Source organism: Tupaia chinensis, unplaced genomic scaffold (assembly GCF_000334495.1).
Source record: "Tupaia chinensis unplaced genomic scaffold, TupChi_1.0 Scaffold000247_1, whole genome shotgun sequence".
In the NCBI taxonomy this organism is placed as follows: domain Eukaryota; kingdom Metazoa; phylum Chordata; class Mammalia; order Scandentia; family Tupaiidae; genus Tupaia; species Tupaia belangeri.
The window spans coordinates 1,788,562-1,806,519 of NW_006159725.1; the positions used below are offsets into that span (position 1 = coordinate 1,788,562).

General features: G+C 47.3%; 1 protein-coding gene across 3 annotated transcripts in view; it reads left to right on the plus strand.

The window, feature by feature from the left end:
• The window catches only part of SORL1 (sortilin related receptor 1), a 226,472-nt gene extending 216,566 nt beyond the window's left edge, over positions 1-9,906 (plus strand). For all 3 annotated transcript variants that reach the window (XM_006148800.3, XM_027771985.1, XM_027771986.1), the window contains exons 46-48: positions 3,318-3,510; positions 8,282-8,494; positions 9,762-9,906. In XM_006148800.3, the coding sequence (XP_006148862.1) occupies positions 3,318-3,510; positions 8,282-8,494; positions 9,762-9,829 (474 nt within the window). In that variant the 3' untranslated portion in view covers positions 9,830-9,906. The remainder of the gene's footprint in view (positions 1-3,317; positions 3,511-8,281; positions 8,495-9,761) is intronic.
• Positions 9,907-17,958: the final 8,052 nt, after the last annotated feature.

The following is a 17,958-nucleotide window of genomic DNA, read 5'->3' on the forward strand; positions in this document are numbered from 1 at the left end:
AGTAGGGCATGGAACTGAACTTGAGAATTGAAGGACCATTTTCTGTGGGATTGCTAATTAGCGGAATGCTTAGACTGCCCATATTTTGCATAGAAAAACATAGAAAACTACGCATGACTTTTCCGATGACCCAGTCTTTCTTCCTGAACCCTCAGCCCTCTAAGGCTAGCGTTGTTTAATCTCTCTCTGACAGACGAGAAAAAACGCGTCTCTCATCTCGTCTTTCATTTTCAGTTTCCCTGTCAGCACCTGATGCCTTAAAAATCATCACAGAGAATGACCACGTCCTTCTGTTTTGGAAAAGTTTAGCTTTAAAGGAAAAGCAGTTTAACGAAAGCAGGGTAAGTTCCTCCCCTTGTTCTCGATGGCTTTAGAGATCTAATTGAAATGCCATTTTAGAGATGAGCTCGTTAACAGCATGCTGGCATGGATAGAGTGAAAAAAAGAGGAAGAGTAGGGCATGGAACTGAACTTGAGAATTGAAGGACCATTTTCTGTGGGATTGCTAATTAGCGGAATGCTTAGACTGCCCATTAAAGATGAGAATCTCTGCACTAAGCACTTTTTGGTCCTGAACTTGTCTTCCCCCGAAGAAAGGGAAATGGGCTGGAGCCTCCCTGTGCTTCCTGGGGCTGGATCAGGCTCGGCACGGGAACCAGGAGCCTGCCTTTCCCAGGCCTTCTGCAGCTGGGCAGGGGATCAACTCCAGGGCACTGAGTGGGACCTTCACTGGGACGTCTCGCCACTTTCTTTCCAGAGAAATTAGAGGAACAGGAAGTACTTGAAGATGTCTGTTCCCTTGGGAGACCCAGCATCGTCTTTTGTTTTGCTGTTGAGAGTCCGAGTCTACGGAGGTGGGGAAGGGGAGCAAGACCGGGGGTGGACTTGGTATCTACAGTGCAGATTCCTGGGTGTCACTGACTGGCCCCCTTTACAGCACAGTGGTGACTAAATAGGAAGGTGTAGGCCACCAACCTTGACCACCTGCAGGGGTAGGAAAGTCAAAGTTTAACATTCTCACCATTCTGGGAATTCTCCCAGCTCTCTCCACCATGGTGTATAAATAGTGTCTTTCACTAGGAAGACAGCTTTTAGACCAATAGAAAACCGAAATATTCTAGTCTTGAGAAAAGTGTAGATAATAAAGTAGAAAATCCCAGCAACAGAAAGAAGAATGATCATCCTCACTAATCCAACCAAGACAACACTTCCACAGTGCTTCGGCCAAGGTGGGGACAGTGTCATGAGTGCACGGTATTGTTGCACGGTATTGTTGAGGAAAGGAGCACGCTAGGGCTATCTTTTTGGTTCAACCTCCATAGCCCCTTTGGTAACATGTAATATGTGCTGGAAAAGTACTGAAAGGAGGGTCAGCAGGTGGCATGGTAGTTAAGGCACTGGACTCTCACATGGTGGACCGTGGTTCAAATCTCGGGCCTGGCGACATGAAAACCACACCGAGCATGTAAGTGTGTGTGTCCAAGATCCCAGGAGGAAAGTGGAGGAGGGATTACAGTGTGGCCATACCCCTAGGGGGTGATTCCTCATTTTCCCTCTTATACTCTCTGTCTCTCTCCCACGAACACAGGTGCCTTATGGCAAAAGCCTAAAAAAAAAAAAAAAAAAATCACCAAAAGGGTTCACATCCTTTTTTGATCCAGTGATTCCTTTCAGATTTTACTGTTAAGGAAATGATGTGCACAAACGATTTTTGTTCACTATTTTAAGGAAATGATGTGTACAAACGATTTTTGTTCACTATTTACAATAACAAGAAAGAAGGAAGAGCCTACATGCCCATCAGAAGAGGATGGGTCAGATCAATTCCAGGTGGCCAGTGTTCATGTAATTTAAATGATTTTCTTTTTGACTTTATTCATTTTATAAATGTTTTATATTGAATATAGATTTGGTGGAAAGTAATTGCCATTGGGTTGTCTGAAAAGGCACGACACATTTTTGCATAGAAAAATATAGAAAACATATGTCATAATGTTTCCAGCAGCCCAGTCGTTTCTGAAAAGGGGTGCAGGGGTGGTATTCCAGGTAGGTATTAGAAAACCCAGTTTGGTAACCAGTCGCCATCAGGGGACCCTTGTGGGGTGACCGAGCTAGTTTTTAGGTCATTGTTCTGTCCCATGGTCAAAGGTCTGGCATGCCTTTCTCCTCCCCTGACTTGCATTCAGAGAACAGACAGGTCAGAGGAGCAGTGTTCAGGAGACCATGGTCAACAATGGGCCCACGTGTGGACAGGGATAAGGGAGGCAGTCTTTTGCAGGGAGCAATGGAGGTCTTAACAACCTCGACCCTGGAATACTTGGAGGCGAGCAGAGAAGCCGGGTAGTCAGCCCTAATCCTCGGGGACAGTTAGGGCTATCCCAGGAGTGGCTGTTTTCTGCACAGGAGTCCATGGCTCTTCCTGGAAGAGTCTAACTAGGAATTGCATTTCACCCTCTCCCCCAGAGAACAGGGCCCGAGCCTGCTGCCAGGCTTATTTCAAGACCAGGCTGGTTGGGGGCCACAATCAGCTTAGGAAGAACTAGGAAACGAGGAGACAGGGCATGAGGGGACAGTGGCACTTCTGCATAGCACTCCAGGGAGAGATGCCCTGTCATTTCTTCTGCTTTTTAATTGCCAGAGGGCACGTGCGCTAACCAGAGGGAGACTGAAAGGGAGAAGAATGCACCCCCCCTCTCCCAATGAGGCGTGGTTATGCTGCAGTCCCGTCTCCATTTCTGCATCCTATCAGGATTTGGGCCACACATGCACACGTGCCCAGTGTGTTTTTCAAACCAACCTGCATTCAAACAGTAGCCGGCTGTGTGGGATCCAGCCCCCTTAACCGCTAGCCTATAGGGCCAACCCTGACTCTCATTTCTAATTATAAATTTCCTGCTGTGACTCTGTCGCTGGAGTCCACAGAGGCCAGAATTTACGATCAGTCAAGTCCCATCACAGCGCACTCTGGTCGAATTATCCAGATTCGCTGTGGCATTTAACCTTGTTCGTGACCAGCAGCCTGCTGGCTGGAGCGTGGAGTATTTGTTAAAACGGTTTTCCTTAGGGCCACACTTTTTATTTCCACCCTGCAGCTCCTAAATGGGCATGGTAGTCATTCGAGACATTAGGGGTGTGAAAGGTCCCATTTTCTACACCTAGGACCTCAATGGTAATGTGAAAAGAAGTGGTGAGAAACCCGGAGTGCTCTAGCATCTGTGAAAGACTGCAGTAAGGAACATGCTGGACGCCGGGACAGTAATAGGAACTGTCAGGGTCCTGATCTGACGTGCTGAGCCGGCTCTCGTGTTTGTTCTCAGGGCTATGAGATTCACATGTTTGACAGTGCCATGAACATCACGGCTTACCTGGGGAATACGACCGACAACTTCTTCAAGATCTCCAACCTGAAGATGGGTCATAATTACACTTTTACTGTCCAGGCCAGATGCCTCTTGGGCAGCCAGCTCTGCGGGGAGCCTGCTGCCCTGCTGTATGATGAGCTGGGGTCTGGTAAGTGGCCGGTGCTGTTGGGGTCATCTTCAGTTCCAGGGAAGTAGCAAGAGCATTCACATTTCTGTCTTTCTAAAACACATTGAAAATTATTCTCAGTTCAGGGGAACATTGTTCGTGTCTCCATTGGAAAGGGTACTGATTTCCTTCACCAGGGCTTCCTGAACCAGTCATGGTTTGGTGAGCTGCAGTTAAAGGTGACCCTATTCTGGGACCAGCAGGTGGCATGGTGGCTAAGATGTTGCTCTCCCATGTAGTTGACCGTGGTTTGAGTCCAGGACTCAGCGACTTGAAACTCCTACCAGACACATGTGCATGCATGCCTAAAATCCCGAGAGGAGAATGGAGGAGAAGGGATTGCGGTGTGGCCATCCACATGTGATTTCTCACTTTCTCGCTCTCTGTCTCTTTCTGTGTGTGTCTCCAGTGAGCACATGCGCCCTATAGCAAAAATCTCTCTCTGAAAATTAAAACAAGAAAACAGGTGACCATATTCTGAATAGAAAGTTAAGAAAGGGAAGCTTTAGTTTAATGAGAGAGTTCTGCTTGGGAAACAAGAGGCCAGTCAGAGTTGTGTTGTTCGTCTTTGGTAGAACCACTTAGCATTCTCTAAGTCCGTAGAATGTCCCCTCATCACAGAATAACTGAGGTTGCATCCATCGCCCTTCATCTCAGCTGTCAGCCTCAGATCAGGACCTGAGCGTGGCCGGGGATCTCTGAGTTATGGACACTCAGACTGCATCAGTACCAGCCCGTACTGGGGATAGTGGAGAGGCCCATGCTGCTTACACAGAAAGTCTGTTACATGGTAGTAGCTTGGCTAGGATTTCAACAAAAGTTTTGCCACTGATCTTTTTCGTTTCATTTATTCCTAGCAAAAAACCAACCAAGCGTTCAAGACAGACTCTTCGGTAGGAGTTAAGTGTTCTGCTTCCCAGGGTGTGATCTGTGGAAGTTTGTCCCTGACAGCCTCTTAGAGAGAGGTTTTCGCTATAGGGTACATGCGCTCACCAGAAAGACAGAGAGAGAGAGACAGAAAGCGAGAAATCACACACATACACACACACACACAACAGGCATGGACACACCACAATCCCTTGTCGTCCATTCTCTTCTCAAGATCTTGGGCATGCATACACACACGTGTGAGTTTAAGTCACTGGGTCTGGGACTCAAACCATGGTCGACTACATGGGAGTCCAGCGACATAGCCATTACACTAACTGCTAGTCTCACAATGTAGTTTTCGATACCTTGATTACCACAATCAAATTCTCCACTACCTCCATGCTTACAGTTTGTGAGTGTATGGTTAGAACATTTAATATACACTACACTCCCTTAGCAAATTCCCATACACTCTTTTTTATTTTGGAGAGGTTTTTGCTACAGGGAGCGTGTGCTCGCCAGACAGACAGAGACAGACAGAGAGACAGAAAGCGAGAAATCACCCCCCAGGGGGGACTGTTGGGGTCATCTTCAGTTCCAGGGAAGTAGCAAGAGCATTCACATTTCTGTCTTTCTAAAACACATTGAAAATTATTCTCAGTTCAGGGGAACATTGTTCGTGTCTCCATTGGAAAGGGTACTGATTTCCTTCACCAGGGCTTCCTGAACCAGCCATGGTTTGGTGAGCTGCAGTTAAAGGTGACCCTATTCTGGGACCAGCAGGTGGCATGGTGGCTAAGATGTTGCTCTCCCATGTAGTTGACCGTGGTTTGAGTCCAGGACTCAGCGACTTGAAACTCCTACCAGACACATGTGCATGCATGCCTAAAATCCCGAGAGGAGAATGGAGGAGAAGGGATTGCGGTGTGGCCATCCACATGTGATTTCTCACTTTCTCGCTCTCTGTCTCTTTCTGTGTGTGTCTCCAGTGAGCACATGCGCCCTATAGCAAAAATCTCTCTCTGAAAATTAAAACAAGAAAACAGGTGACCATATTCTGAATAGAAAGTTAAGAAAGGGAAGCTTTAGTTTAATGAGAGAGTTCTGCTTGGGAAACAAGAGGCCAGTCAGAGTTGTGTTGTTCGTCTTTGGTAGAACCACTTAGCATTCTCTAAGTCCGTAGAATGTCCCCTCATCACAGAATAACTGAGGTTGCATCCATCGCCCTTCATCTCAGCTGTCAGCCTCAGATCAGGACCTGAGCGTGGCCGGGGATCTCTGAGTTATGGACACTCAGACTGCATCAGTACCAGCCCGTACTGGGGATAGTGGAGAGGCCCATGCTGCTTACACAGAAAGTCTGTTACATGGTAGTAGCTTGGCTAGGATTTCAACAAAAGTTTTGCCACTGATCTTTTTCGTTTCATTTATTCCTAGCAAAAAACCAACCAAGCGTTCAAGACAGACTCTTCGGTAGGAGTTAAGTGTTCTGCTTCCCAGGGTGTGATCTGTGGAAGTTTGTCCCTGACAGCCTCTTAGAGAGAGGTTTTCGCTATAGGGTACATGCGCTCACCAGAAAGACAGAGAGAGAGAGACAGAAAGCGAGAAATCACCCCCCGGGGGGATGGCCATGCCGCAGTCACTTCTCCTCCATTCTCCTCTTGGGATCTTGGACACGCACACACATGCGCCCAGTGTGAGTTTAAGCCACCGGGTCCGGGACTCAAACCGCGGTCGACTATGGGAGTTCAGCAACATGGTCATTACGCCAACTGCTGGTCCCACGGCCTCTTAGAAACATTGCTTACCGCTTCCCTCTGGGGCAGGTTCCGAGAGGGTCCTATAAACAGCAATCAACAGAACTCCTGTTAACCTGATGTTTCCTGCATAGACCCATATTTTTAAGCAAAAACATCCTGTAACCTGTGAAGTGTACCTTGGGTAAACTGTGTGAGATCTCTGTCAGCTCCCACTGGGGTTGTCAGGGAGGAGACTCTCAGTGAGACCTGTCGGCCTGCACCTTGCCCGTCAGTGTGTGGTCACCCTTGGACGCGGGACGGGGACATTTCTCACTGACTGCTGTCGCCTTCACATACTGGCTTCGTAACTGCTCCAGCCTGGAACATTCCCCTAACTCACTACTGCACAGTTGGATAGGTTGGGATGCATTAAGTTGCTTAAGTTTTTTTTTTTTTTTTTTTTTTCTGGCCAAGAAATAATGACAGAAATTTAAATGCAGACGTGGATATTGAGTTATTGGATGAGACTTGCAGGAAATGACTGCTCTCTGGCCCGTCTTTCCAAGTACCCTATCAGGGTGAATCCCTGGGTAGTCCGGAGCTTTCTGCATAAGGTGGCAGCCTTGCCCACCCCACCTCTCCCCAGAGCAGGGAGCAAGCCCAAGAAACTGAGGCTCCTCCTTGAGACCCAGGTCTAGGAAGACCCACTTGCTTCCTTTGCTGAAAATAGGCTCCCAGGTTCCATTTCTCTGCCTCAAACTCAGACTTTTCCCAAGATTTTTTTTTTTTTTCTAAGAGATATTTTTTTGCTGTAGGGTGAGTGTGCTTGCTAGAGACACAGAGAGGAAGAGGAAATGAGAAATAGCCCCCAAAGGGGAATGGCCATGCCACAGTACCTTCTCCTCCATTCTCTTCTCAGGATTTTGGGCACACATGCACACACTCTCAGCGTGAGTTTCAAACTGCTGGGTCCAGGATTCAAACACCAGTTGGCCATGATGTGGGAGTCTAGCACCTAGATTACTAGGCCACCTGCTGGCCCCTTACCAGGGTTTTTTTTTTCAAAAGAGGTTTTTGTTTTAGGGTGTGAGTGTTTTTCAAAAGAGGTTTTTGTTTTAGGGTGTGTGTACTTGGTGGAGAGACAGAGACAATGAGAGGGAAAGTGAGAAATCACCCCCCAGCCCCAGAGGGATGACCACACTGCAATTTCTTCTCCTTTGTTCTCCTTCCAGGATCTTGGGCACACATGCATGCATGCCTGGTGTGATTTTCAAGTCACCGGGTCTGGGACTTGAACTGCTGTCGGCCATGTGGGAGTCCAGCAACATAATCACTACGCCTTTTACAGGCCCAACGGGTTTTAACCAGAAAAGTCTACCCCTTTGGAGGAGACTGGCCGTATCCCAGCAGAGTGGGAGGTGGGAGGCGGCTTTGCCCTGGAGCCAGAGTGGTACAAACCTGTCGCACATCATCATGAAGCCAGCGTTCCTTTTAGATGGGAAAAGGGCATTGCTATCGAAGCGGCATCGCAAAGAGCTTTAATAAGTGTTAAATGTATATGGAAACGTTGTTTTTCTTGCTCTCTTTTTTACTTGAGTAAAAAAAACCTCGTAAAACTTCATGAGCTGTTAAGTCAGTACTGCAGCAAAGGAATCTCGTTTGTATCACTTAATGGAGCTTCAGGTAATTGCAGTTCAGAGTGACTTTGGTGCCAAGTAGGGGGAATAATTGCACTCTCGTTAATTAGTGGTCTGATTTCACATCCTCTTATGTGAGGCAAGCAAGTGGTCTTAAGTAATAATGCTAATGAAATCAATGTTGATACCCCAACAAAGGTCTCCCTTCCAAGAGATTATCTAAATAACCAACAAGGCAGTGATTAGGAGTCTAATGTAATTACCGTGTTTGCATGCGCCGGGCCCGTGGTCTATCGGCTCATGGCAAGCAGCGGGGAAACACTCAGGCGTTGTGCACGTGCAGGAGCGTGTCACCCCAGGCGGGCGGTGTGGCGAGCTGCTGCGAGCCCCTCGTGGTTTCGGTAGGTGGGGCTTCCGGGACCTGTCCGGCACCTCCTGCAGAGGGCCCTGCCCGCTCCCCCCTGCCGTCAGGGCAGAGGCTCACTCATGGGGGTCTTGCCTTGGCAGGTGGAGACGCATCCGCAGTGCAGGCCGCCAGGTCCACCGACGTCGCTGCCGTGGTGGTGCCCATCCTGTTCCTGATCCTGCTGAGCCTGGGGGTCGGCTTTGCCATCCTGTACACGAAGCACCGGAGGCTGCAGAGCAGCTTCACGGCATTCGCTAACAGCCACTACAGCTCCAGGCTGGGCTCGGCCATCTTTTCCTCAGGGGATGACCTGGGTGAGTGGGCAGCGGATGGTGGTCCCCGTCCTGGCACAGGCTCCCCCCAAACCAGCCACAGACTGGGAACTGCCTCTCACGCTCTCCTTCCAACGCAAGAGGAGGGAGTCATGAAAAAGTGATTCCATCACTTTAACTTACTCCTAAATTAAAATACTAGAACCTTTTCGTCCTGGCCTGAAACAGGGAGCAGTTTTGTGAAAGGTCTGATAGGAGGTCTGATAGCTTGTCTCGTACAGGAAGATGGGCCCTGGGCTTTGGAAACTCCCAAAGTATTGGAGAGTTCTCTAGAATGGCCAGCCTCTCTCGCATTCTCCACACACCTGCAAGTCTGACGTCAGATCCTAGTCAAGAGGAGGAGTATTACTTCTCCACTCTATCTCTATCGAAAGAAGCCCTTTCCATCTTGCCCTTTTCTCTGTAAGAACCAGTGCGACCTCACCAGCCATCCTTCTGCTCCATAGGGACAACATACAGGTGGGAAGAGCAGGAAATTGTCCAAAGCTCCCCCACACCGAAACTGCTGAACATGAGTTTACTTTTCTTTCTTTTTTTTTTTTGTAAACGAGTATAATCCTTTTTGTTTGGAAAGACATTTATGTATCCCCACTCACAGATCGCATGGTATCAGCTGTGCTCTCTTTCCTGCTCTGTTTTTTTGTTTGTTTGTTTTTGTTTTTTGTTTGTTTGTTTGTTTTCCTTGCTTGACCAGCAAGTACCTGAGTGCCTTGCAGGAATAGGGTGGCTTTTTTTGTTCCTGCTCTCGTGGGCAGGGTGTCACGTGAGGGTGCCTGAGTGCAGATTCTCAGTGAGTTGCACTGGATTATCCCCGGCCCTCGGAGGAACAGCCACGGGGCCCGGGAAGCCATCCTCAGGTGCTTACACCACTCATGACCTTTTTCTTCAGAGCAGTCTGGGTTCAAAAGAGAAAGTAGACAGTGAAGTTCCCTGTGCTAAGATAGGGTGTGCAAGACTTAAATTAGGGAACCCACACCACCCACTTACCTTCTGGCTAGGTAATGAGATTCTTCTTCCTAAGAGCTTCATTTTCCTTGTTTAGCCAAGTTCATGCTTGGTCATCCCTTGAAGGGGAGATGTGTGACCCAGGCGTGCAGAGGGAAGCTGGGCTGGGGTTTAGCACTGGCTCCTTGGCCTGGTAGTGACTCCTGCTGGGGCTGGGATAGGGAAAGGGGGCAGTGGGCAGAGCAGCGGGATGTGTGGTCTGCTAAAGTACCCTGGAACTTACCAAGGCTTACTTTGTCTTTAGGGGAGGACGATGAAGATGCTCCTATGATAACTGGATTTTCAGACGACGTTCCCATGGTGATAGCCTGAAAGCTTTCCTCTCTAGAAACCAAATGGTGTAAATATTTTATTTGATAAAGATAGTTGATGGTTTATTTTAAAAGATGCACTTTGAGTTGCAATATGTTATTTTTATATGGGCCAAAAATGAAAACAAAAACAAAAACAAACAAAAAAAAAAAAAAGGAAAGAAAGGAATGAATCAACTTTGTAGTAATCAATTGTGAAACTTCAAACCAGGTTGATTTTAGTAACCAAATTGCTTTGATTTGACATTAATGTAGTCTTACAGGGCTGTGCTTGCTGGGCATGCTTTTAAGTCTGTGAGATAATTTTGGTTCAACAAGTTGGCCATTCTTTTTATTTTTTTTAAGACACAGAAATGTATTTAATAAAAACTTCAAGAGAGAGTGACGGGCGGAATCCCTTCTCCTTGAAAGTATGCTCCAATGGAAAACTTTGTTTGGATTTAGGTTATATGAAAGTGTTTGGGTGTGCTATGGGGGAAGGATCTTTTGTATTATTTTGTTAATTTATTGGGACTCTGTGTAAGGCCAGGCTTTGGTGGCTATCTGACACCGCATGTGTTACGAGCCCCTCACCCGTAGTGTTTGGGATGGGGAACAGAAGAATTTTTGTTGCCATTCCTGAAGCAGTCCATTTTTATTCACTTGTGTGTCACATGGCGGTCTCTGGCAGGGGAGAGCACTGAGTCGTTGCTGGGTTTCAGCTAAACAGAGCAGCTCGGAGGCCCTGCAAGCCCACAGCTCCCCCCTTGTGTGAACCCACGGAATGTTGCTGTCGATGCCTGACCGCACTGCTTAATCATACGCTCGTATCCTTGTCAATGTGGGAGAGGGTTCTCTCTGCAGTAGATACACTGGCAGATGTAGTCCATAATTATTTTCATTTTCCACTTTTTTGTTTTTGCTAACCACTGAAGAATCTCGAATGTAAAATTTCGTTTTGGGGCTGAGGCGGCCGCTTCTTGTGCTTCCAAATCTGTACCGCTTCGTGCAGTCCTTTGAATGGGGTCAGTGCCTTCTCTCTCACCGTCTCTTTGTTTTCCTACCTCCCTCACTTGTGCCCTCAGCCCATCTGATGCCATTGTGTGGTTCACTCTCACCGAGATTGAGGACATCTAAATGTCAAGACCACTCGATCCAATTAACAATAGCAGCGACATTAGAATTTATTCATTCATTCTTTCTGCAAAGTGAGCTGTGCTTTTTGTTTGTTTGTTTTCTTCTGTTTAAGATACCATTCCCGTATTCAACTGGTGGCCATGTGTCAGCTTTGTAGACCCCACTGTGGACTGATACCTTTAGATTTCGTGTTGCAGGCACCAGTGTCTCGCATCGCTGTGACGTGTACTGTACGAACCTCACTGTGGACTGGCCTCCCGGCTGGGAAGCAGTGCGCTCTGGGAATATTCCAAAGTTGGGCCTCTGATGTGAGCCCTGGATATGCAAGCTTTGTAAAGCCCCACCTCTCTTTAGATGCAAGTATCACCTTCTCACCAGTGTTTGGTTTCCTTTAACCAAAAGTATCATTCTTGGGTGATAATGTAGTTTCGTTCTACTTAGGGATTGTTTGGAAAACAAAGAGCCAATTGTTTCATTTTTTTTTTAACTATTTATAGCTATATTTTTTAGAGGAGGAGTGTTTTAAACTATAGACTCTTAGTAATGCCATGTAGGTAGAACGCTGTTTTCTTTCAACAACTGGTGGTAACGTGGAGCCTTTACCCAGCGTATTCTGTCTTCTTGCTTATCACTGTCCTTTTTTTTATTTTCTCAAAGACTGAAATTTCTTCGGTTTGATCTTGTCTGGGGTTTTGTCAAAACCTCCCAGCCCTGCCACTTCTCCCTTATTAAGCTCTTTAAAGTAGCCAAAAGATTAATAATCTAGTGAGAGGCAAGTCATTCGATTGAACCACTGGGAAACTTTTATTTTTTTAAGATTTTTGCCCTAGGGCGTGTGTGCTCACTGGAGAGAGAGACAGAGAAAGGGAAAGTGAGAAATCACCCATCAGAGGGGATGATCATGCCACAATCCCTTCTCCATTCCCTCTTGGGAATTTGGACATGTACGCACATGTACCCAGTGTGATTTTTCAAGCCGCAGGGTCTGGGACTCAAACCGCAGTTGGCCATGTGGGAATCCCAACGCCTTAACCACTACTCCACTTGCTGGTCCTTAAAGCATTTTTTAAAAAATATAATAATTACTATTTTATTTTTCTGCCACCTATTTGGTGGCATTTGTAAAAGCTGGTAGACAAAGCGTTGAGACATTAGTCCAGTTTTTCCGTAGGCAAGCCTGTACAGCACATGTGTCTCCAGTGGGCACCTTGAGATACCCGCAAGCACCCGGTTCTGGTTCCGGTGCCCCCTAGTGTGTAGCGCACAGTACTGCATAGACTGGCCACACCCCTCTCCTCGGAAAACGCCACTGTGCTGTTTGGACAAAAAAGAGTATTTTCTATAAACAGAAGAGCTGAGTTCCTGAAAACTAAGTTAGCTAGATGCAGCTCTGTGTGAATTCTATATTTTTATGGGCTCGTGAAGCACACACTCCTAGTTCTCTGTGCATAGCCTTGTGGGGTTTGATGTCTGTGTGCCATCTGCAAGAGTCCCGAGGTTGGAGTGACAGTAGAAGTGACAACGCGTACGACATGCAGCCTTTGAAGGGGACCGGACAGCTCTCTTCACCGTGTCCAGTTGGAGCTCCTGGTTGCTTGTGAAGAAGGGGCTTTTGTACGTTGTTGGAGACACCGCCTCGAAAGGCCACACCGTGCAGGGCAACGTCTTATTCTCTCCCAGAGCACCTTTGAACATCACATGCAGGCATCGTGTGGACTGTCGTGGGCGGCTGAGACTAGGTGGGCGAGGGTTGTGTGACTTTTCTCTGGAAGCTGGTTTTGCTCCTGTGCATATTAGATGCCCCTGGAGGTTTGTAAGATACAGGTTCACGTGGATAAAATGACAGAGAGCAGGCGTTCCTCACAATACAGTGGAATCTGGGAGAGGCCACGTCTATGCAGATTCGTGTCCAATCAGGTGAGACGCTCCTGTAACTGGCCGCCCTGGCAAGCTGGCTAAAATAGTCATGACACCGGGTAGCCGGTGACACGTCTGACTTCTGGGAAAGTGGTTCTTGGGCTCCATCTCTGGTCATGCACTAGGGACATTGGGGGAACAGGTGGTGGCCACACAGCTGCCTGTTCTCTCCTGCTCACCACGTGTGTGGCCCACTCAAGTCGGCCACCTCCACAGTTTAGGGAAGGTAGCCTTCTGAGACAGGGCCATGGGCAGACTGGGAAGAGCAGTGGGACAGTGAGCCCCTTACAAATACACATCCACTTCTCCTTGGGGAGTCCTTCCTTCCGATACCTGCCCAAGGATCGCTCCATCCAGTCAGAATGTAGTGCTAGTATGTCTTCAGGAGCAGAAACTCTATCCTCTCAGGTTTGGTTCATTCCTTCCCAGGAAGAGGAGTCCCGGTGAATGCCTGAGAATCCTCTTTCTGCAGCAGAGACTTGGAAGGCCCTCCAGAGGGATCCAGAGGTACAAACAGACTGAGACCACACACCCCCATCCTGATTTTTAGAAACTGGCTCAAGCTCTGTTCAGAATCTAGACTCGGGTTAGGATTGTGTCTTGACATGCTACTTATGTTATTTTTTTTTTCTTCACTGGAGTGTGTGCTGCCTTTCAGGTACAACTTTTGTGTAATAAAAGCCAGTGCATTACGTGTCTATGGACTACTTTCTATGCAAGACTGAGATATGGAATAGATAGCTAGAGAGATGTACCGGTGGGCCCCCAGAGAGGAAGTATGTTTTCAGAAGGAGCAGCAGCTCCGATCACTGGTCAAGGGAACGTAGGTTGCACATACGTTTCTGCCCGCTAAGTTGGAGCAGCCATAGTTTGCATTGAACCATCAGAGCCAAGTCATAACCCAAGAATGGTCTTCGTCTCGTGTGTAACGGCTGGAATCAGGATGAATGCTGAAGTGGAACATTATCCTCAGATATTCCATGTCGCTTCTCATTTAAAAGACTCTTGTTATAAATTATTAGAAACTTTAGGCAAAATCAGAAGTATCTGCAGCAAAACAAAGGCCTCTTCCGCTCTTATTTCAAGTGAAACACTGTACACACCTGTGTCTCCAAAGCGAAGTTGGATATCTGTCATTCCAACTGCCTTGATAAGTTTCCAAGTCCCTGATCCCTGCTGAAGATTTTACTCTATTGTCGCACAACGTTAAGATGATTTTTGTCTCAGCGTCAACTTTTTTCACTGAATAAAAATTTAACTGGGTCAAGAAAACACGTCTCGAGTTGTTCTTTTGAGTGCAATAAAGACAGCGCGTGTAGTCTCTGAACATCATTTGATTTATCTGTTTTCAAAGGATGTTTATTTCATCGATGAGAGAACATCGAGACCCTGGAATAATTTTGTTATTAACAGGCTGGTCTCCGATGGTGGATCCTTGAGGAACACGATGTCTTTGTGTTGGCTGAGGAGTGGGGAGTTGCCTTGGCGGCTGTTTTGAAGTAAATAGAATTATTCCATGAGGGCGATGATTGAAGTGGCCCCCTCAAAGCTGTAACTACAAATTGCTAAGAGACGATTTGCTAAGAAGGCAATTTTGCAAATCTAAGAAAGAAATGTGCAGCAGTGCAGGGGAGCCGTGTAAGAGGAGGTTTCCGTAGACAGTGAAGCCTCGTGGCCTGTGCTCTTTTGGAAGGGCAGGGGGATCTCTGTGACGGGTTACAGGGTGTGCAGCTGGGTAGAGGGGGCAGTGTGGTGTTCTTGTTTTCACTGTTGCCTTTTGAATTGATCAGGTCTTGTGGCGTGCTGCTTAGGTTTAGGTATTGGGCTAAAAAAAATAATAATCATCTAGGAGTATTATCTAATTTTGTGAAGGAGTTACAGAGAGACCCAGAGAAGTGAAGTCATTTGCTTAGGGAAAACCAGAGAATGAATGGCAAAACCAGATGTCAGGCCCAGGTGTTTCTGACCCCATGCTGTTTGGTATCACAGTGCCATACTGCCCCACGTCACTATTCAGTGTCATAACACTCAGGACAACACGTTGCACTCAGAGAGATTGCAAGGGGAGACCTAGCACCTGAACCAGTTTACCTGTCGTGGCCTAGCCCTGTATTTTCAGCCCAGGTAACTTGTTCTGTCCACACATGCTAATGAACTTACCTCGCGTGGCCAAACGTGCTTCAACCAAGTTCATGAGACTGACATGGAGCATCGCGGTGTTTATTAATTCACCAGGGAGAGTAATCCTGTCACTTAGAATGGCAGCATGACCCTTGCCTTCTGCTCCCATAGGGAGATCTAGCTAGGAAACCAGTCATGACCAGAAGCTGGCATGTGGGGGTGAGGGACAAGAATAAAGGATGTAGGGGACCAGCAGGTAGCGTAATGGCTATGTCGCTGGACTCCCCCATAGTCGACCGCGGTTCGTGTCCCCGACCTGGTGGCTTAAAACTCATGCCAGGTACGTGTGCGTGCATGCCCAAGATCCCGAGAGGAGAATGGAGGAGAAGGGCTTGCAGCATGGCCATCCCCCCTGGGGGGTGATTTCTCACTTTCTGTCTCTATGTCTCTGTCTGGCAAGCGCACGCGCCCTATAGCAAAAACCTCTCCAAAAAAAAAAAAAAAAAAAGAATAAAGGATGTAGGAGGTGTTGGGGTGGAAAGGTGGCTTTTCAGCCTGACAGGCAGTGTGGTGGTTAAAGGCGTTGTACTCCCACATGGCCAACTGCGGTTCAAATCCTGGGACCTGATGGCTTGCTTTCTCACTTTCCCTCTCTCTTTCTCTGATCAAACTGGAAAATAATAATAGTAAATAGAGTTAAATAAAATCTAAAAAATGAAAAGTAGCTGTTCAATAAATAGTGAACACACAAAGATCACGCCACAACAGGAAGACCCTAAGAAGAATACCGTATGTACTCAGCAATTGAAACCTATAGGTTATAATTTACTGTGTCCATTTTTATCCAAGAAGGTCCTGCCAGTGGGGTCTGATGCTTGAAGTCAGTGTGCTATAGGTCCCCGGGATGGGGCTTGAGCACTGCCTGTACCTGCCCCTGCCCCCCTCTGCCTCATCCCTTCCTGTGTGTGTGTGTGTGTGTTTGTTGGTTGGTTGGTTTTTTTGAGAGATTTTTACTATAGGGCTTGTGCACTAGCCAGAGAAAGAGAGACAGAAAGTTAGAAATCAACCCCCAGGGGGATGGCCATGCTGCAATCCCTTCTCATTTCTCCTCTCAAGATTTTGAGCATGCACACATACGCGCCTGGCGTGAGTTTTAGCTGCTGGATCTGGGACTCGAACCACAGTCGACTATGTGGGAGTCCAGTGGCGTAACCATTACACCATTTGCTAGTCCTTCTTGTGTCTTGTGGCTGAGCAAACTCCTGGCCCTCAGTGAAACATGCAGCGAATAGTAATGCATGCAGACTGGGTTACAGTGGAATCTTCTTGATTTGAGAGCTGTTGTATCTGTTAGATCAGCTGTCTCCAACCTTTCTGGCCCCAGTTACCAGCCTCCTGAAAGAAAATCCTCCTATGGAACCAGTGAGCAGGAGTAGGGGGTGGAGGGCATTGTTTCCAGGATCATCACCACACCCACCGTGCACCCCATATCCACAACAGTGCAGTACACAGAGATGATCATGCAATAACAGGTCGCACTCCCATGAGAATCCGAGACCGTACCTCAGTCAGCAGGCAGCGGAGCCCCGGCAGCAGTGCAACTGATGGGGAGCGGCTGTAAACACAGATGAAGCCTCGTTCACTTGCCAGACACTGTCCACACCCCACTGCACAGCTGGGCAGAGAGGCCTGGTCCGCAACTCCAGTTGAGGACCCTTGTGTTAGATTCTTCTGCCTGTTAAATCTTGACTTTAAACACTGGGAGGACACTATTTTTGAGTCCTGTGGTCTACCTTCACGTAGTCCCCTAAGTCTGACTACATGTGTCAGCTACAATTACGTAGTTCTCCAGCTCACAGCAAACTGAGGAGAAGAGCTTGCTAAATGCAAATACCCTGACCACAGAAGAGATACAAAGAGCCTCAGGCGACCAGAAAACCTGTGTGAGCGAGAAGGGAACTCCAACAAATACGACTTGGAGGGCCACGTGGCACAGGGACAGAGTCCTACACAGCAACTAGCCAGCCAGTTAGTCATTGTGGTGGTTCCTTCCTGTGAGGCCGCTATTCTTTGCTAGTCACGGTGCTCTACTTTACGTGAAAACCTTTTTTAAATTCTCAGAGATTTAGGTATTCATCTTTAGTTTTAAGGAAGAAAGCTCAACTTTAAGAGAGGTTTAGTAGGGCCAGCTGATGGTGTGGTAGTTAAGGTGACTGGATCCCACATAGCTGTCTGCATGGTTCAAGTCTTTGAAAACGTGTTGAGTGTGGGTATCCAAACTGCCAAAAGGAGGGAGAGATGGAGAAGGGATTATGGTGTGACCATGCCCCAACGAGAGGTGCTTTCTCACTTTACCTCTCTGTCTCTCTGGGGCAGCTGCACATGCCCCTCAGGCAAATTGAAAATATAGAGAGAGGGTGAATAACGTGTCATAAAGCGGCAGAGTTACGATAACATAGGTTTATTCCATTTGGAAGCCTGTGTTCTCATTGCCATGTTGTGTAATATTAACGCTCTGTTCAGGGAACCAAAGGACACAGGTCAGACATCTGTAAAGGAATCCCAACAGAAAGATTAAAAATGACACTGGGAGACATAACGCGTGTATATTTAGATTACTTGGCAAAGTCATTTATGTAGAACACGGTATTCCCTGTGGATGGCAGATCAATGAAGCGTTTTTGTTTTTAATCGGAAAATGTTTTGTAAAGAATCCAGTCATTAGGAACATGGAGGATTCTTAGGCTTTGCGACAACACAGAGTTTATCCGAAATCTTTGCATCTGGGAAGAGAATGTTCAGCCTACACTTTATTCACTTTTGTTTGTGTACACCATGAGCTTCCCCCACCATGTTCTAATAGGGCGATAATTGACTAGGGGCCTCGCAAAAGGAAGTGGCAGCCCTTCTTTTCATCTCGCCTCAATTGCTTTGATGCTGGTGCCCCATTCTCTATTTTTTTTTTTTTTTTTTTAG